Source organism: Lacerta agilis, chromosome 2, assembly GCF_009819535.1.
Source record: "Lacerta agilis isolate rLacAgi1 chromosome 2, rLacAgi1.pri, whole genome shotgun sequence".
NCBI lineage: Eukaryota > Metazoa > Chordata > Lepidosauria > Squamata > Lacertidae > Lacerta > Lacerta agilis.
The window spans coordinates 85,089,072-85,107,096 of record NC_046313.1 but is presented as its reverse complement, the minus strand read 5'-3'; the positions used below and the strand labels follow the sequence as shown (position 1 = coordinate 85,107,096).

At 39.9% G+C, this 18,025-nt stretch overlaps 1 protein-coding gene across 6 annotated transcripts in view; it reads right to left on the bottom strand.

Moving 5' to 3' along the window:
• Nucleotides 1-18,025, bottom strand: part of TMCC1 (transmembrane and coiled-coil domain family 1) — a 106,458-nt gene that overhangs the window by 28,168 nt on the left and 60,265 nt on the right. The window contains exon 1 of one of the 6 annotated variants that reach the window (XM_033141129.1): nt 4,615-4,775. The exons of the other annotated variants lie outside the window; for them this stretch is intronic. Coding sequence (XP_032997020.1) covers nt 4,615-4,644 — 30 coding nt within the window. The 5' untranslated portion in view covers nt 4,645-4,775. Of the gene's footprint in view, nt 1-4,614; nt 4,776-18,025 lie in introns of those variants that run through there. 6 annotated transcript variants of the gene reach the window in all.

Below are 18,025 nucleotides of genomic sequence, written 5' to 3'. Positions count from 1 at the left end.
AGAGAACAGGACTCTTGCCACAACAGAATAGTCTAGCCTACTATAGTACAGTACAGAGCATGTAAACCCGTAGCAATGGAGGCAAAGGTTAATGACAGGACCTCTGATGAGCTTCACATGAACTTATTTAAATAAGCTAATAACTGAGAGATAATTTTTTAAAAATTTCAACTGCTCCCCAGCACCTGAAGTCTTTAATGATACCAAACATTGGTTCAGTGCTGTTTAATTGTGTGGTGTGGTTTGCCACCCTCATAGCAGTAGAGATGTCTGTTTGACCACAGAACCACTCAAACAAGGTCTGTTTCAGCACATATACAGTGGTACCTCGACTTACGAATTACTCGGCATACGAATTTTTTGACTTACGAATGGACATCCGTTGGCGGTTTTAGATGGGGTTTACTCGACTTATGAATTTTAGATGTGGTTTACTCGACTTACAAATTTCTCCGAATTTTTCGTTTCCAATGCATTCCTATGGGGAAATCGCTTTTTTCGACTTACAAATTTTTCGACCTACGAATGTGCATTCGGAATGGATTAAATTTGTAAGTCGAGGTACCACTGTACTAGCAAAAGCTAGAGAGTACACTGGGTAACACATATATTTCAATCCATATTTAATTTTATTCCCATTTGGTAACCTAACATTCCTAGCCCAGTCTGCAAGCATATCAGGGTTTATTGCAGACACTAGACTTTGTCCAATGGATATATGCATTAGTACTGCTCCTGCTAGAGAACTGAAACAAAGCATATATTTTAGTGTGATGGATTGTAGGACTGGGAGTTCTTGCCCCCCAATTCTATCTACTTTCTTTGCTCTATTTAAAATGGCTTATAATTGTCCCCACATTTGGGGAATGCACTCCTAGCATTCCACTCCCCCCCCTGTATAGTATCAAAAAAATGCATTTAAGAAATTCAAATATGCATTAGCTCAAATTACAATGCATATAAACTTGGCCAAACTAGATATTTAGTGAAAAGCAGCCTTGAGAAATTGCAACTGGAACAATAGCATGGGAAAGAGATGGATCCTTTCATTTTCATCAGATATTTTAATGCTCAAAATAGCCTCCACCCAAGCTTCTTTTCCCCTTTAAGGGAACAAAACACACTTTACCAATCAATACACTGAATAAATCAAGCTTGCTTTACATATCCTGTTTGACTATAGCTTAGCCTGCAGAGGGCACTCTAGATGAAGATAAAACATTGCATTTGTGAAATCTGTATTCATAGATGGATTGTGAATTTTTAGCTCAATCTTTTATCTTAGATTGCCACAAACACAAATGTTAATGCACACTTATTTATATTATGAAGATTTACATGATTAAAAATGTGTGGATCAAACAGATTTTACATAAATTAATTTACAGGTAATTTTAAAGCTATGCTGGAAACATTTTAAAGATGCTCATACTGGCAGTATTAATGAAAATTAAGTTTATAGGTGTGAAAACAGTTTTTGCTCTGGAATGAAAAGGTGGGAGGGAAATGACATGATGCTAGAAAAAGCAAAAATCCATTTAAAGAAAGAACCTAGTGTATACAGCACTTGTTATTTATTTTAAGGATGTACATCACATTTCTCCACTTCCAAAATGAAAGCACTCAGATGCTTATGCAACACCAAATTTAAATCTATAAAATACAAAAAGCAGCACTTAAAAACACTGCCATTCTTTATATGCAATATACATTTTTTTTTGGGGGGGGGGAATGAATGTCATTTCAGAACACTGTATGACCCACTCTAGTAACAGCAAATATATAAATCCCTCTCCACTAACACCAAATGTAACCTAAATCTTTACATGTGTAGCATTTATGAGCTAAAGCTATAATTCAGCAAGAGAAATATGTCTATTCAGATTCCAGTTCACCCAGGGGCTTAGCTCAATCTTCACGTTGTAAACAGCACTGTGATTTTTGGGTGAAGTGCAGTATACAAACGGAGTAAATAATAAATAATTATAATTATAAAGCCAGGCCCTAAACAAATCCTACTGCTTGTTGCAAACCACCTCATATGGAGAGAAGAATTGTAGAAACTGTAGATATGAATAATGGATTTGGTGTTGCTATGATAAACTATACCCCTGATTTCAGGGCCAGCCCTAACATTAAGTGGAATAAGGCAGCTACCTCAGGCTGCATATGCTGGAGGGCAGAATGCAACAGTGAGGTGCTGGAGGATGGAGCTGTGGCGTGCCTTGAGCCCCTAAGCTAGCCGTCTTCAAGTGCAGTGATGGATGCTGTCCCTTCAGTACGTGAGATCCAGCTGCCAGTTTGGCTTGGGTGGTTTTTATACATGAAGCAGGGCATTCGCAACAAGCAGCAAAACAAATTGACAGATATGAATATAGGAGATGAAGTATGTGCCCTACATAAATTGGGTCAGATAGCAAAATCAACTTCTAAAAAATGGCACTAGGGGAAAAGAGATGCAACATGCCTATATGTTGGGTGCTTTCTTCACAGGTCCAGAAATGTAGACAACTGCAGTACAGTACTTTATTTCTGCACAACCAATATTGCATCACCACTACCTGGCCCTTATGCTTCTCCACAATGGAGGCTGCAAGCATTAAGAACAGGCCTTGCTCCCACAACATAGGAGTCCCACTGGATCAGACAAAGGTCCACCATTCTGCTTTACCTAGTGGCCAACCAGATGCCTTTAGAAACCACAACAATGCACCTAAGCACAATACTTAGGAGAGGGAGTTATAGCTACTTATATGGGTGGTAATGCAACCAATATGCTCAAGAACATCACTGAACCAGCTGAACTGCTTCTTGGCAGGACAGGGTGAAAGTACAGGTTGTGCCATTTCCAACAGACTTGCCAATTTTAACCTGCACACTTTATTCCACAGAACTTAGTGGGAGCCACTGAGAATCAAATGTATTCCTGTCTGCCAAGTTTTATTTATTATTCTTTCTTTATTGCATTTATATCCCACTTTTTCCTCCAAGAAGCTCAAAGTGGTGTACATGATTCACCCCCCACCTCTATCAATCCCCACAAGAACCCTTGTGACTGAGAGGCAGTGACTGGCATCAGTGTGGTCTTATGAATACTGTAAATAAGAGAGTTGGGCTTCGACAAGGGAGACTTGGGTTAAAATCCCACAAGACCACAATTCACTGGTCTTGGGCAAGTCACTAATAACCAGACTAAACTGCTTTGGAGATATTTGTTGTATTACAGTTACCTTCTCCCAATTTAATCTCTTACTACCAATCTTTAATTTGCAACGATTATGCATTGTATTTTAACTACTTATCACTCATTCCACAGCAAATGAAAGGAACTTTAAATGCTCTCTATTTTCACTGTTTAAGCCCCAACAAAGCAGCTCTGTTCTGGGAACAAGAGCACAGAGAACAAATACAGTATGTCATTCTCTTATTTTCATTCCTATGGATTTCTTATTTGAAACTGCTCCTCTATTCCCCCCCCCCCCATTTTTTGCATCTCCTGATACAACTGGTAGCTGGCTTTAAAGCTGCACAATGCCACAAGCCACTGAACTTTTATAACCTCTGAGCAAACAATCTGTGATTCAGCCATGCTGACAAAAAAATAATCAAATAAACCAAAACTTTCTGCGAACACAAACAACGAGGAAAGAGTAACCATAGGACAAAGGAAATAAATTCTCTCTGGAGACTTGGAGGTGGGAGGATTTCTTAAGTTCATTCAAATGGCTGTGTTAAGGAATATTAACAGATCTAACGTATGCTGATTAGGAAACCAACTTTTACTATATTAAGAGCAGTGAGGACCAAACATTCCAATTTCATAATCAAAGTACCTCATTCTATATTTGCCTGTTAATACTGCCAATAAATGCACGATCTAGATAGACAAGCAAGCTCTATTTTAACTAAAATATAAATGCTACTCAATGACAAACTTATGTTTTACCCTTCTGAAATTCTAACATGTTCATGCAGATTGAATTTCAGTTTGTTGCTAAAGCAAAGCCTGACCTCAAAGCCCTAAGGGGGGGGAAATCACTTTGCATAACTACAAACAGCTCTAATGAGGATGAAAAGGGACAAGAACCTTTTGTATTATTATTTATTTCATAGAAAAGGGCAGCTTTATGATGCCCAATTATTCTTCCATCATAAAAGTAAGCAAAAAAATGTGCACAAACACACCATTTATTCCTGGCACTATTTATGTGACACAAATGGAACAAAAAACAACAACCATATAACCATTTCAAGTCCAACTCATTACAGTTCCAAAACAGACCAAGCAGGCATGCACAACAGAAAAGGTATGGCTAAAGCCATTCATTCAAGCCTCCCACTTTCAAATCCTTCTACATGATGAATATGGTTTATGCCTGCTATATATTTCTGACTTATTTCATGTTCCCGATCAGCCTGGATAACCAGAACTTTAGTGTATGTCTACAACAGAATGAACAAAAATAGCAGACAGCAGCTATTTCAGAAATGAATAGAGCATCTTTTGAAGGAATGCTTCATTGCATGTATTCAATGCCTATCTGCATGTTGAGCTTTCTCTCATTAGAACTTTAGCAAAAGCACCACTAAAGAAGGGAGGGTAACAAAACATACTGTATCAGAAGAGGATGTCGAGGTTTCCATGCTGGCTCTGAAACAAGCAAAAGAACGTGCAGTAAAGCCGAAGGTTTCTCCCTAGCTTGAACATGCTGTCCTAGAGAGTAAGGTTAAGCAGAATGTTGCTCTAGCCTTGTTAGACTGAATTCTGTCCTGCCAGTGCAGTATGAATAGAATATGAAGCAGGGGCACCCTAGGCATGTTGGCAGAGCTCTGAGTGGATGTTCCAGAAAGAGAGGGCGACTCCTAACAAGCAAACTGCTCTGTCTGTCACATGAACAATCTTCAGCTGTGTCACGAAGCCCACTAAAAATATTCCCAGCCTCTGACAGAGAAAAACAAAGCTGGAGTTCCTTTTTTTGTAACAGTACTGCAAGCAAGGATGATTTCTTCCTTACGGATATAGGAAGAACAGCACCACGTTTGTTTTTTACCCAGAGGGAAGGCAAAAAAGCTACACCACAGACTAATTACATTTTAGCTTTAATAGTGGTGACTTGGAAACAGCTCCCCCCATCCCATATGAACATACCTGCCTCCATCAACACCCACCCTTGGAATTCTGGGTTTCTGTGTCTCCGTCTTCTAAAGGATGGTAAGTGGTAATTTGGGGCAGTGGTATCAAAACTGTGCAACTCTCTCCATAGGGAAACTTACTTTACTTGTCCTTTGATGGCCTGCTTGAGGCCACCTTATCTTCTTTTTAAGAGAGCCTTTGAACTTTCATGATAATTTGACCGCTGTATTTATTATTAACCCTCCTTGTTGCTGCTACTAACTGCCCATCAATACACACTGGCTGTGTTAGCACATCATGTTAAACCAGGGGTCATAGCCCTTTTTGGCCCATAGGCACATCTGCAAACCGGATAAACTGTCATGGGCACCCCTGCCACCGTGCAATTAATCACATACTGAAACCTGGTCTATTGGCTAAAACAGACTGCTTCTTTCAAGCCTAATTTCAAGGGTGGGAGGGGTGTGGTGAAGTGGCTCTGTGGGCACAATGGAAGGCCTCTCTGGACACACATGCAGGTACCATGTTGGTAACCCCTGCAGTAAACAATAGTTTTTTGACTATGGTTTAGTGTGAAGAAGTAATGCATTGGGGCATGCTGCTCAAAAGTGCCTGCTTTGGCCTTCCCTGGGCCACAAGGAACAAACCAGAAAGTTTGGCTTCCATGCAAACAAACCATGAGTGGTAGCCAAAGTTTGTTTAGATATGAACTACCTGGAGTTTGGATGACACAACATGCCAAAGCTTATGGTTTGCTGCTCCTGAGATGGCAATGGATTTTGTGATGTGTCCACCAGCAAGCTGCACATTCACATTAACTATAATAACTCACGGGACCTCGGTTGATGAGAGCTTTTTGCAAGGATTTTTTTTGCCTACGCAGCTAGTGACAATGAATCAAGCTCGTTAAATTCGACTATTTCAAGATCAGAGCAGCTTCCATCTCCTTCTAGAACAATATTTTTTAAACAGTTTCTTTTCTTGTTAGATCAGAAAACCATGGTGAGGATTGATGAACCTGCTTCTTCACCCCATACCCAAATAAGAGTAATGCTTACTGCCAAGTCTTCAGGACCAAATTTAAAGGCACAAGTGTTTAGTTTACTTTTGTCCCACTTTTAAAAAAAGCATTTAACACAGTTTACCAAATTAAATATGTTGCAACAGAATAGGCACAGGAAAAGAAATACCAACAATCCAGAATATAAAATTAGCGCCAACCAAATTCTTGGTACTGTTCTCTATATTCACAATGTTCTCTCTTGAAGATTTCCAATTTAAATTTTGTGATGAGTTGTAGCACACATACCTATGCTTTCAACTCAACTGGTCATTTAATTTCATCATGATTTCACAGAACGACAAAGGACTCCTTTGGAGCCCAGAAATCAGGACTACCACCACTCAATTTAGAACAGATTTTTGAATTCAAGTATAATCACACATTGGACAGTGTTCTCGAAGCTACTAACATGAGTTTGGCCAAACTGCGAGAGGCAGTGAAGGATAGGCGTGCCTGGCGTGCTCTGGTCCATGGGGTCACGAAGAGTCGGACACGACTGAACGACTGAACAACAACAATAATCACACATGAGAAGAGAAGACTTCCTGGAAAAGACCCTGATATTGGGAAAGATTGAGGGTACAAGGAGAAGGGGACGACAGAGGACGAGATGGTTGGACAGTGTTCTCGAAGCTACCAAATGAGTCTGACCAAACTGCGGGAAGCAGTGGAAGACAGGAGTGCCTGGCATGCTCTGGTCCATGGGGTCACGAAGAGTTGGACACGACTAAATGACTAAACACAAACAAATAATCACACATATCATGCAAACACTTATTCAGTTCAGCTGCTAAATTATGAACTCTAAATACTGAAATGATGTTAGAAACATCCATGCTCAAGCAAATCAGGAAAACATCTTAAAAACAGCACTCTCAAGTTAAAGAAAGATTCCTCAAGTTGTCTGAAGTAGAATTAATTCTACATCAGCAGATGGAGCTCTAGTCTAAGGGTGGGATTCAGTGCTACACTAAGGAGCTCATTCAGGCATTGCAAGCATTTCTGCTTGCCAGGTTGAGCAATCTCCCCCCTCCTCCCACTGTGTGCTGTTCTGAGGTTTCTCCCAACCCTCCCAAACAGATTTCAGGAGGGGCAGGAGGACTGAAGTAGGGTGCATGCACACGAAAGCTCATACCAAGAACAAACTTAGTTGGTCTCTAAGGTGCTACTGGAAGGATTTTTTTATTTTTTATTTTGTTTTGACTATGGCAGACCTGGCTACCTACCTGTAACAGGAGGACTCCTGTTAGAGGACTCATTGCGCAGGCTTCTTCTGGTGCAACAACTTAGTTGCATTCAACCCCCACTATTCACTGCCTCCACCTATATAATTGTTCCTTTGCATAATTGTTAAATCTCAGTGTCATTTATTGCCCCTTTTGTTACTGTATTATGCACATATATGGCTCAATACCCAGTAATAATACTAATGGGAATATAAAAGGCACACATCATTTCAGAATTTGCATAAGAGACCTTACTGAAAGGCTCTAAGCCTCCCAAAATAAATAGGATTATTATTAATCATGCAAGAAGCCTTTAAAATAGGTGTGGCTTAATAAAAATTAAAATAATCTTTTCAATAAGCAAGGTGGGGATGTGGGTGGCGCTGTGGTGTAAACTACAGAGCCTAGGGCTTGCCAATCAGAAGGTTGGTGGTTCAAATCCCTGCGACGGGGTGAGCTCCTGTTGCTCGGTCCCAGCTCCTGCCAACCTAGCAGTTCGAAAGCACATCATAGTGCAAGTAGATAAATAGGTACCGCTCTGGCGGGAAGGTAAGCGGCGTTTCCGTGTGCTGCTCTGGTTCATCAGAAGCGGCTTTGTCATGCTAGCCACATGACCTGGAAGCTGTCTGCGGACAAATGCTGGCTCCCTTGGCTAGTGAAGCGAGATGAGCGCCGCAACCCCAGAGTTGTCCACGACTGGACTTAACAGTCCTGGGTCCCTTTACCTTTACAAGTTCTATACTATCAAGCTTATTCTTGTTCTGTAGCTAAAAATACTTTCTCTATTACAGATCAAATACAACCCAGTACACATGATCCAACCAAAGCAAAACTTCAGTTCCTTGATCACAAAGTTAAAGCACATGCCTGAGTCTTCCATTAAAATCAATCAAATTTAAAAATGTTCAGCCAACTGTAATATATCCAATGCACTTATGACAATGTAAACATAGAAACAAAGAACATAGAATTGTAGAGCTGGAAAAGACTCTGAGGAGCATCTAGTCCAACCCCCTGCAATGCATGAATATGCAGTCATCCCATATAGCCCAAAGTCTGTTTCGGGGGCCTAATCTGGCCTGCCGGTTGATTTAATCTGCCCCCCGTGGCAGTATATGTCCTGGGATAAAATCCTTTAAAAACTCAGCAACTTCAATCCTAAAAAAAGCTCAACAGCTTTGGTCAGCCCTCATGCGTGTTCACTTCATCAAATCTGGCGCTCTTTGAAAAAAAATTGTGCATCCCTGCCATAGAGGGACCGAACCAGCAACCTTAGGCATTATCAGCATCACACTCTAACCAATTGAGCTATTCAGGCTCTTCAACACAAATTGAATTTGAGGGGGGGGCCTTAAAATTAGTTCAAATGACTAGCTAAATATTGGCCACACATTTTAAAAACAATTTATTGGAATTAATCCTGCAATAGGTTAGATACATACTACACACTGGTTTTATTTATTACAACTAGTTTGCCAGAGCACACAATTTAAATTTGGTAACAGGTAGACAAATTCTAGCCATCTGTATTTATCAAATCATTACTGGAGACTCTGTTTTTGCAGCAGTGTGACAAAATACACTTTAACACAATATAGCCTTCTACTTCTGGCTTTGCCTCCATGTTAAGGAAGTAGATATGAAATAATAAAGAAAAGTGTATTTCAACCAATAAGGTATCCTACCCTGGATGCCTTCCAGGACAGATCGACAGAGTTCCCACCAAGCATGAACCCCGACACTTATTCCCTTCAAAATTAATCACTACACCCCCTTCATAATAATTTTATTTTGAGTCTTTTAAAGCTGATTGCTTATGAAGATCCTATCACAACTTTAACTGATACTCTGTATCTGACTATCACATCATTTTCACTACCAAAAGGTACTGAGGAAGCAGAAACCCTTTCCCAAAAGCTGTCTCCAGACTTAAGGTATCAGATACAAGCCTCCTTGTATCTGTAATGATGACTTTACAAATGGCTCAAAATTCACCACAAATTATTTAGTATGTGATCTGGTGCAAAAACTTTTACTGTAGCTCTGTGCAGCTCTGCTGCAAGCTGTTCCATCCCTCCAGTCTAACAGCCCTAACTAACCAGATGGAATTTTTTAACTAATAGTATAGTAACTTGAGGAGGCTTGTTGTTGTTGTACAGTCGTTCAGTCGTGTCCGACTCTTCGTGACCCCATGGCGTGCTCTGGTCCATGGGGTCACGAAGAGTCGGACACGACTGAACGACTGAACCACAACAACAACAAGCCTCCTCAAGTTACTATAATATTAGTAAAAAAATTCCATCTGGTTAGTTAGGGCTGTTAGACTGGAGGGATGGAACAGCTTGCAGCAGAGCTGCACAGAGCTACAGTAAAAGTTTTTGCACCAGATCACATACTAAATAATTTGTGGTGAATTTTGAGCCATTTGTAAAGTCATCATTACTGCCCTTGGATAAAAAAAACATATATTCTATAGGGAACCTACTTTAGGCTGTTCTAGAGAGGGTTGGGAACAATGTATGTTAACAGATGCTTACTTATGGACAATAGTTTTTTTCTGCTGGCACATACACTATTTTCTTGCTTTCACCAACAGTGTATAGCAGTTAGAGGGGAGGGACTAAACACCCCCATTCACCTGTGCTGTCCACAGCCTCTCATACAAATTAACCAGGCATTTATTTAACATAACTAGTAAGGAATCTTGCATTGACAGCAAGTGATGGCTGGAGTGGAACTTACATGATTATTCAAATATTAATTAAGAAACATAAGCAGAAACTTATGAAATATATATCAATAAAGATGAATAGTTCACATAAGGCAGAATTTGGAAAACAAGATGTCATTTGAAACACATTTGCCAAGATAATCATTTGCAGTTAGAGCTTTCTGGCCTAATGTTAAGCTAACTTTATTCCCAAGTGCAGCACAACCCCCAAGGGAAAGATGAATTGAAACAAACAGCAGGGTATGAAACAGTAAGAGAGCGGTGGAAATAATACACATGAGAAAGGCCAAATTTGACACATTTTTAAAAAAGTTATTAGAATTTGTAGTTTTTAGTGACAGCTTTATTAAAATATATATTCATGCAGCTACAGCAGACCCACTTCCACATTCCATTTATGAGGTACATGACTAATGTTGCCAACTTTTCAGGCAAAGCTCCTATATCTTTAACAATTGCCTCACATACAAAAATACAGGAAGAGAAATTGTCCCACAGAGAAAAGTGATGCAATCCTTAGTGGGTGAGGCTTGGGACTGCCGTTTGCAACTGAGTTTTCCTGCTACATTCTGCATATTGGATCTCTGTTAAAAAGGCATAGGAACCATTCCAAAACCGTAATTTGGGCTAGCATATTGGAGACTGCTTGAGTGCCTGAGCTCTGGAATGAGCTCACTTTGCAATTTAGTATTTATTAACTGGACTTTTTATTCTCATGTACAACAGAGGCAACAAATGCAAATGAACTGGCTGCCCAGTTCTTCAACTGCCCAAATTTTGCTGAGACAATCACAAATTTAAAACTCCTTTCCCAGGGAACCCCCCCCCTCTCCAATAGTCCTCATTTGCCTATGATAGCTACTGCTGAAGCCCAGAGTAGAAACACAAAGAGGTTTCCTACTAGAGTTGTATTTTTGATATTATTTATTTACATCAGTTTATTATATAGGTTTACAGGTGGGGCACATGCTTTGCATACAGAAAGCCTTGGGTTTATTCCAGAGCAGGTAGGGCTCACATATTACGCTCTCCCCTTCCAGTGTGGCTGCAGATGAGTTTGGAAGCTTTTACTTCCACTTCAGATGAACCACACAGCTTGCTGCATCACCTGAACCCAAACTGCAGATAAGACTAACTGGTAAGTGGAAAACTAATCAACCATAATTTACAAAGCTGATTTGTTTCCACTAATCAGTTTAAAATTAACAACAATTTAGAGTTTGGACAGCACACTACATTGTGGTTAATCTAAACAGGAGGTCTAAACTTCCAGTCTCCTTTTTGTGGCTGTGCTGGAGGCAGAGAGGGCCATTATGCCTTATACATACATATATAATTTTATTTATATCCCATCTTTCCACAGTTTGAACATGCTCAAGGTAGATTACAACATGAAAAAATATGTAATGATAACATAACAAAAGTAGTCATAAACAATAAATAAAACATTAAAAATACATGACTAAATTTCCACATAAATCACAGTATATAATATATATACCGGTAATAAAGATCCAAAAAAAAAAAGCATTAACACCACCAACACCCCCCACAACCAAAATCCCCACAACAACACCCCAGCCCAAGAGTCAATTCAGCAGCCTCAGCCACATATTTGTAGCTGGAGTCAGTCAGGGCCCCATGCCCCCAGGCAAGATGGAAAAGGTCTGCAAGGCAGGGAACAAGTTTTCCAGGACTCACAGGCAAATTATCTTATCCTTTTAACACTAAACCATGACTTAGTGCTACATGCAGGCTTGTGTGCCATCTGCAGCCAACTGCTTGCCTGAACTTTTAGTTTCCATTTTCAGCTTGTGGCCCATTTGAATTTAGACCAGGCTTCCTCAAACTCGGTCCTCCAGATGTTTCTGGTCTACAACTCCCATGATCCCTAGCTAGCAGGACCAGTGGTCAGGGATGATGGGAACTGTAGTCTCAAAACATCTGGAGGGCTGAGTTTGAGGAAGCCTGATCTAGACTGTGTTGCCCACATCACACCAGATGGTTGAGGTGCCCCACTCACCCACCCATGCATAGTCCTCATGTTTAAATAGTCTCAATCAGCAAAGCGTAGGAGGGTATGTCCATGTAGGGGTTGTGGAGAACATCTATAAATAATATGGTTTCTAGTTTGGAATTCCAGTGGATTTGGATTAGTATTATTATTATTTGGTCTTTATATGGTTGTGACTTGACAGAGGGTAAAGGAAGAAGTGGTAGGAAACAGGCAAAGATGGCACAGCAAAGAGCCCTAGCTCTTAAGTAAGGCATAAAACAAGATTGAAGGGGAAGGGGAAGGGAAAACACCTTGCATTTTTAAATAAGACAGTTCCAACTCACCTCTCTTTTTGAAGGGTTGGTCTGCATGGCTTTTAAATGCAGCCTCCTTCCGTTCCTCCGTTCCTCTTCTTGGCATAATTATGCTTGTATCTACATTGCTGTATTAAAATTCCCAGCCAATGTTTCAAAGCACATCCTTGCTCTGCATTACAGAAGTAGCTGAATTTATTCAAGAAGAACATAGAGCTACAGTGATCAGTCTCTAGAGCAAGGTTGCCAGACATCCCTAGTCCTGAAGGGTTTGACTCTCTTGTCACTCTCACTCTGTTACATATATCACCACTTTGAAAATCACGAAAGCCTTAGCCGTTGCTTTTGTTGAAAAAAGACAGAAAGAAAAACGATATAAATATATGTACCAGGGGCTGTGTGCTATCCATTTCAAATTCTGAGCTTAAGAACCTTTAATTCTGAACTCCTCTTTTTAGCAACTGTTTTTGTTTTGTTCCTTTGTTTGGATTGTTTTTAATAAAAATGGATCAAGGATGGTGGGAATAATGGGAAGGTGGTTTTAAGTGGGGCGGAAGATGCAGATGGAAACTAAGGCAGGGAGTGGAGAGAAAGAAACAGCTGAGCAGGATATGGAAGACTTGATATATTGGTTATTTTATGTCATGCCTTGTTTTCCTTTCCCTTTAACTTCTTACTTGTCAAGATATAACATTAGCAGACCTCCATTTTTCTCCACAATCAAAGTCTAGATACATTTTGGAAAAACTCTCAGGATGCCAAATTATATGCTGAATATGATATTCTGAAGTGCAGTGTCACAATCTCACACTTGCCAAGTTACATATATGGCCCTTTGACTGAGATTTATAGAAGAAAAGTCTTTTGAGTTTACTTATCTTTTATTAGTATTCCACCAAAAGAAACGTCATTAGAAGTTAAGAAATTAACCGCTTCTGAAAGACCCATCCTTCAAGGACAGAGCTTCACTGGCCAATTCAACTTAACAAATGAAAGCAGGGGCTCTTTACAAGCCACCAAAATATAAATCAACTTGTCTCCTTAGGATATACAAGAGTAAACCTATCACTTACTGAAAAGGAAAGCAAGGGAGAGAGCTCTTAAGTGTAATTAGGCATAAAACATGTTTAAGAACTCAAGCCAGCAGCCTAAACAGTAGCAACCTAGGTCCATGGAGGCTTTGACAGAAGCAGAATGGCATCTCCCAAGAGGTGGAGTATGCATAAAAGGAGAACAGCAGTTTGAACATACACAAGTTGTTTCAGGCAATTAGACAGCAGATTGGAAAGGGGTGATATGTGATATTGGCAGAGTTGCACTGAATACGAGTGAATGATGATAAAGTACAGCCTGGTACTTCATGTGTGCAAAGGGCAAGCCTATGCTGCAATCTCATTAAGAACTGTCTTGTTCTGTTCTCAAAGCACCCCAAAGCTAACATGGAGCAGGATGAGCTTGTTAGAGGATTGAGTCAGCTTCTAGCTATTTGACATCCATCTGTCTTGGGAGACAATGGAACAGTGCACCTTTGGGGGTGAAGTCATAAGGGTACCAAGCAGGCAAATGTGGTACACTTGTCAGAGAGCTGGACTAGAATGAGGGAGACTCAGGTTGAAAATATCACTCTACCATTAAGTTCACTGGGTGACCTTGCACAATTTACTCTCACAGCCTAACCTGCTCCACAGGGTTGATTTGAGGATAAAACTGGGGAAAACTAAGGAAACCTTGAAGGAAAAGTGAGATATAAATGTATATGCCTACTGGATTACAGCTTCATTTACAGTTCATGTGGTCACTCTACTAGAGGCAGCTGTAATCCTGTTGAGACTTTCTCTATGGAAATGGCTTGGAGGTTACTTTCATTGGTTCTGCTCAAACAATAGCTTGTGTGTAGGAGCACACGTTTGTACTTGTAGTGGGTGGGAAGACTGGTACAATAAGAAAGTCAATTTAAATTGTGAGGGCAAAGGGAGAAAACACTTATTTGAAGCTACACCTTTACAATAATATATCTTTCTGATTTCTGTTGTAAAATTTACCTCAGACATATGCCACCTGAAGGATGAACAACTCCTTCTTTGGAGGTCTTTAAGCAGAGGCTTGACAGCCATCTGTCAGGAATGCTTTGATGGTGTTTCCTGCTTGGCAGGGGGTTGGACTGGATGGCCCTTGTGGTCTCTTCCAACTCTATGATTCTATGATTCTAACTAATGAAAGCAACAAAAGATGATTGTGCATGGTACATACTTTATGATGATTATAAGGCAATTTCTTGTTTTTAAAAAGCCAGTATCAAATTACAATCTATTCAACTTCTGATTTTTTAAAAATAGTGTTTTAAATCTCCAGTGCTGTAACAGAAGAAATAATCAGCATCTTGCTTTAAGTGACTTCTCAAAGGCAAGTACAAAGAAAGCCAATCTGAAGACTTTGCATACAGATTATCTCAGGTGCAGCTTGTAACTGAATTTTAAACTGCAGAAAGACATTCTTTACCAAGCCTTCCAGTCAAAACAAAGTGGGTATTTGGTTTCCACGGTGCTCAACAACCCTGTTCTACACACCAATGCAACTAATAATGTAGTTGACATATACTGAACATTCATATCATGTCACTCAACCAAGGTTTTACATTAAGATTGATGGCAAAACTATTCAACTGAGGCCAATGGATCTGCCTTTTAGTAGTGACAATTAGGGCTTTACTAAATTTCCAACATAATTACTACCCATTATATATAAACAACATTTCTTCCAGCTTGTAATTGAATTGCAGGGATCTTGTATTTTCCCAGCCCTGGGGTTTTCTTCCTAAGAAGAAGTGACTTTCTCCAAGTTGCATATTCTTTGCTTCTGCAATGCTGTGTGGGCATGTTACATTGGCACTTGTCATTAATGACATTACAGCAATACCCAGGGAATAACAGCCACCTCTCCCTCCAGCAAGCTTACATCATTTTATGAACTTTTTGAACAGTTTACATACTTGTTGGCTATGAATTGCTACACTGGGTTACCACAGCACTTCCCAGAGTTAGTTTTAAACAAAGCTTCATCTTTCTTTCTCGCTATGTCATCATTTAAAAAATACTTGGAGTAAAAAATTCTGAAATGTTGTTCAGAATGTAGGAGCAGCAGGCCAAAAGCCCGATGTCCTGTTCCCACAGAGTCCAGATAGATGCCTTTGGTAAATCGCAAAGCAGGACCTGAGAGCACCAGCACTCTTCCCACTTGTGATTCTCAGCACATGAGAGGCATACTTCCTCCAACAATGGAGGTAAAACAGGCATCGTGGCTAGTAGCTATTGATAACCTTATCCTCCACGGAATTGTTGAATCCTCTTATAAAGCTATCCAAGTTGGTGTCTGTGCATTCATTTTATTTCATATAAAAATATTGGTCTTCCCACATTATGAGGGAATGTGGTGCTGTGTTAATCAGAGCTAAAATACACCACAAAGGATATAAGACCAACTTGGGCCCCACATCTATTTATTGTGGAGGAATGCCTTATTATGTAGTGGACAGTTTATCCACTATGTGGTTCTCTGAAGGCCCTTGTCCAAAACCGATTCCCATTTTTGGAGGGCTGTTCTGGTTTGCCATGACACTTTTGCCATTTGCCCTTCCAACGGTATTAGTGCCCCTCTGCGCACAGCCATGGAATTATCTTAAGTCTGTTGAAGCTTCCTCACACTTTCTACAACAGTTATGTCTGCTGCAGGAAACACCACCTCTGATACAGCAGGACAAACAGAAGAAGCCAGACATTCTCTCTCAGTCTAATCTACCTAACAGTTGTTGTGGGGATAAAAGGGTGAGGGTCCATGCACTTGCTTGGAAGTTCTTGGAGAATAGGCAGGAAATAAACATGATAAATGAAATATACTAGAATGTGTACCTACCATTCATAATCTACACGTCTGATGTAGAAAAGGCTGGTGTAGTTCTGACAAATGCTACTGTTCTATGAATGGGCCCTTAGGCTCTCAGTATTGGTAGGCACATTTGCTCATCTATGCCCATCACTATAAGCTCTCACTAAAGCTACTTGCAAAAGTTGTACTATTGAACCTGTATTGTGATGTTAGTCTACCACTACAGCACACAAGGAAAACAGTAATTTGAAGAGGCTATGAAAGCAGCTGTGATTGCAGTACCCTATGTTTAATGCATGATTTCTGTCTGTGCATATTTTGTTTTCTTGTGATATAATTTGTTCCTCTCTTCCATTTGGAAGGGCTTTAAGAGATAGCTTGAGGCTACACCACTTCTTAGAGATGTCATAAGCAATTATTTATATCTAATACTCAGCCACAAAAGTGTAATCAAGTCGCAATAAAGATGCATTATTGGCACACTGTGTGTGATGCCTGTGCATGAGAATGTTTAGAGTGTATTTTTAGCAGAACTATGGTTAACTCTGCATAATACCACATTTTCTCATTCGATTAAATGGTATTATGAAATGAAGACATGCATTAGAATCCATCAATCCTCTTGGATTTTCAGGGTAAAGAACACCTGATGCTCAAATAATTTCCAAGGGGTGGTTGTGTTTGTCTGTTGCAATAGAACTAAGAGTCCAGTGGCATCTGATGAAGTGGACTATAGTCCATGAAAACTTACCAGTACATCATAATAAATCTTAAGCCTTTAAGATGCAATAAGGTTCATTCTGTTCAAACATATTTCCCAGTTTAAGCCTTCACTTTTTGGGGGGGGGGGGCTGAACTCCACGTGATATCTCCTGGGGAGCAACTAAAAAGACTCAGATGTTGTAAACTTTCCCTACAATAGGGCTGCCTTACACCCAGATTTTCCCAGACATCACCGAGATTTCAAAGGCAGAATTGATGTCTGGGGGGAATTTACGAATTGTGGCGCTTTGCCCTGGATCTTAGGCAAGCCAATAGAAAAATTGCAGTCAACTATTTTTGGGGTGTCCTGCTTTTTACTTTTTGAAATATGGCAGCCCTACCTTACAGGGGAGTTTCTCCAGCTCTTCGATCATTTTGGTTGCCTTCTCTTCCAGCTCTACAATATCCTTTTTAGATGCAGCAACAAGAACTGTATACAGCATTCCTAGTGTAGTAGCAACAATATTATTTGTTTCAAAGTACCAGAAATTCATTCCTTTTGAATATAATTCCTTTTGTACCATGGTGGTTAATACAAAAGTGCTTGTACATAGTTAAGTCTTCAGATATGCTTGAAGGGTGGTGGGAGCTACTGCTACTAAATTATGGAGTGCAAATTAGAACACAGTATCTATTCTGGTTATTTCTTTTACACATTAAGTTGCTTAAAAGGAAACACTTTAAAACTAAAACCACTCATAGTTTCAAATAATAAACTGCCTGCATGCTACAAAGTATCTGTGCTGAGTATCAGAAGAAATAGGCTTTGCTTGGAAAGTAAGACAATTGCAAAAAGCAATCCAGAAAAATAAAATATAGTACTGTAAACTAAAATTGTGCACACTGCAAATTATGCCAAGCAAGCCACATACAACATGGATATCATATGTAATTACATTCTTAACTGCAAGCTTTCC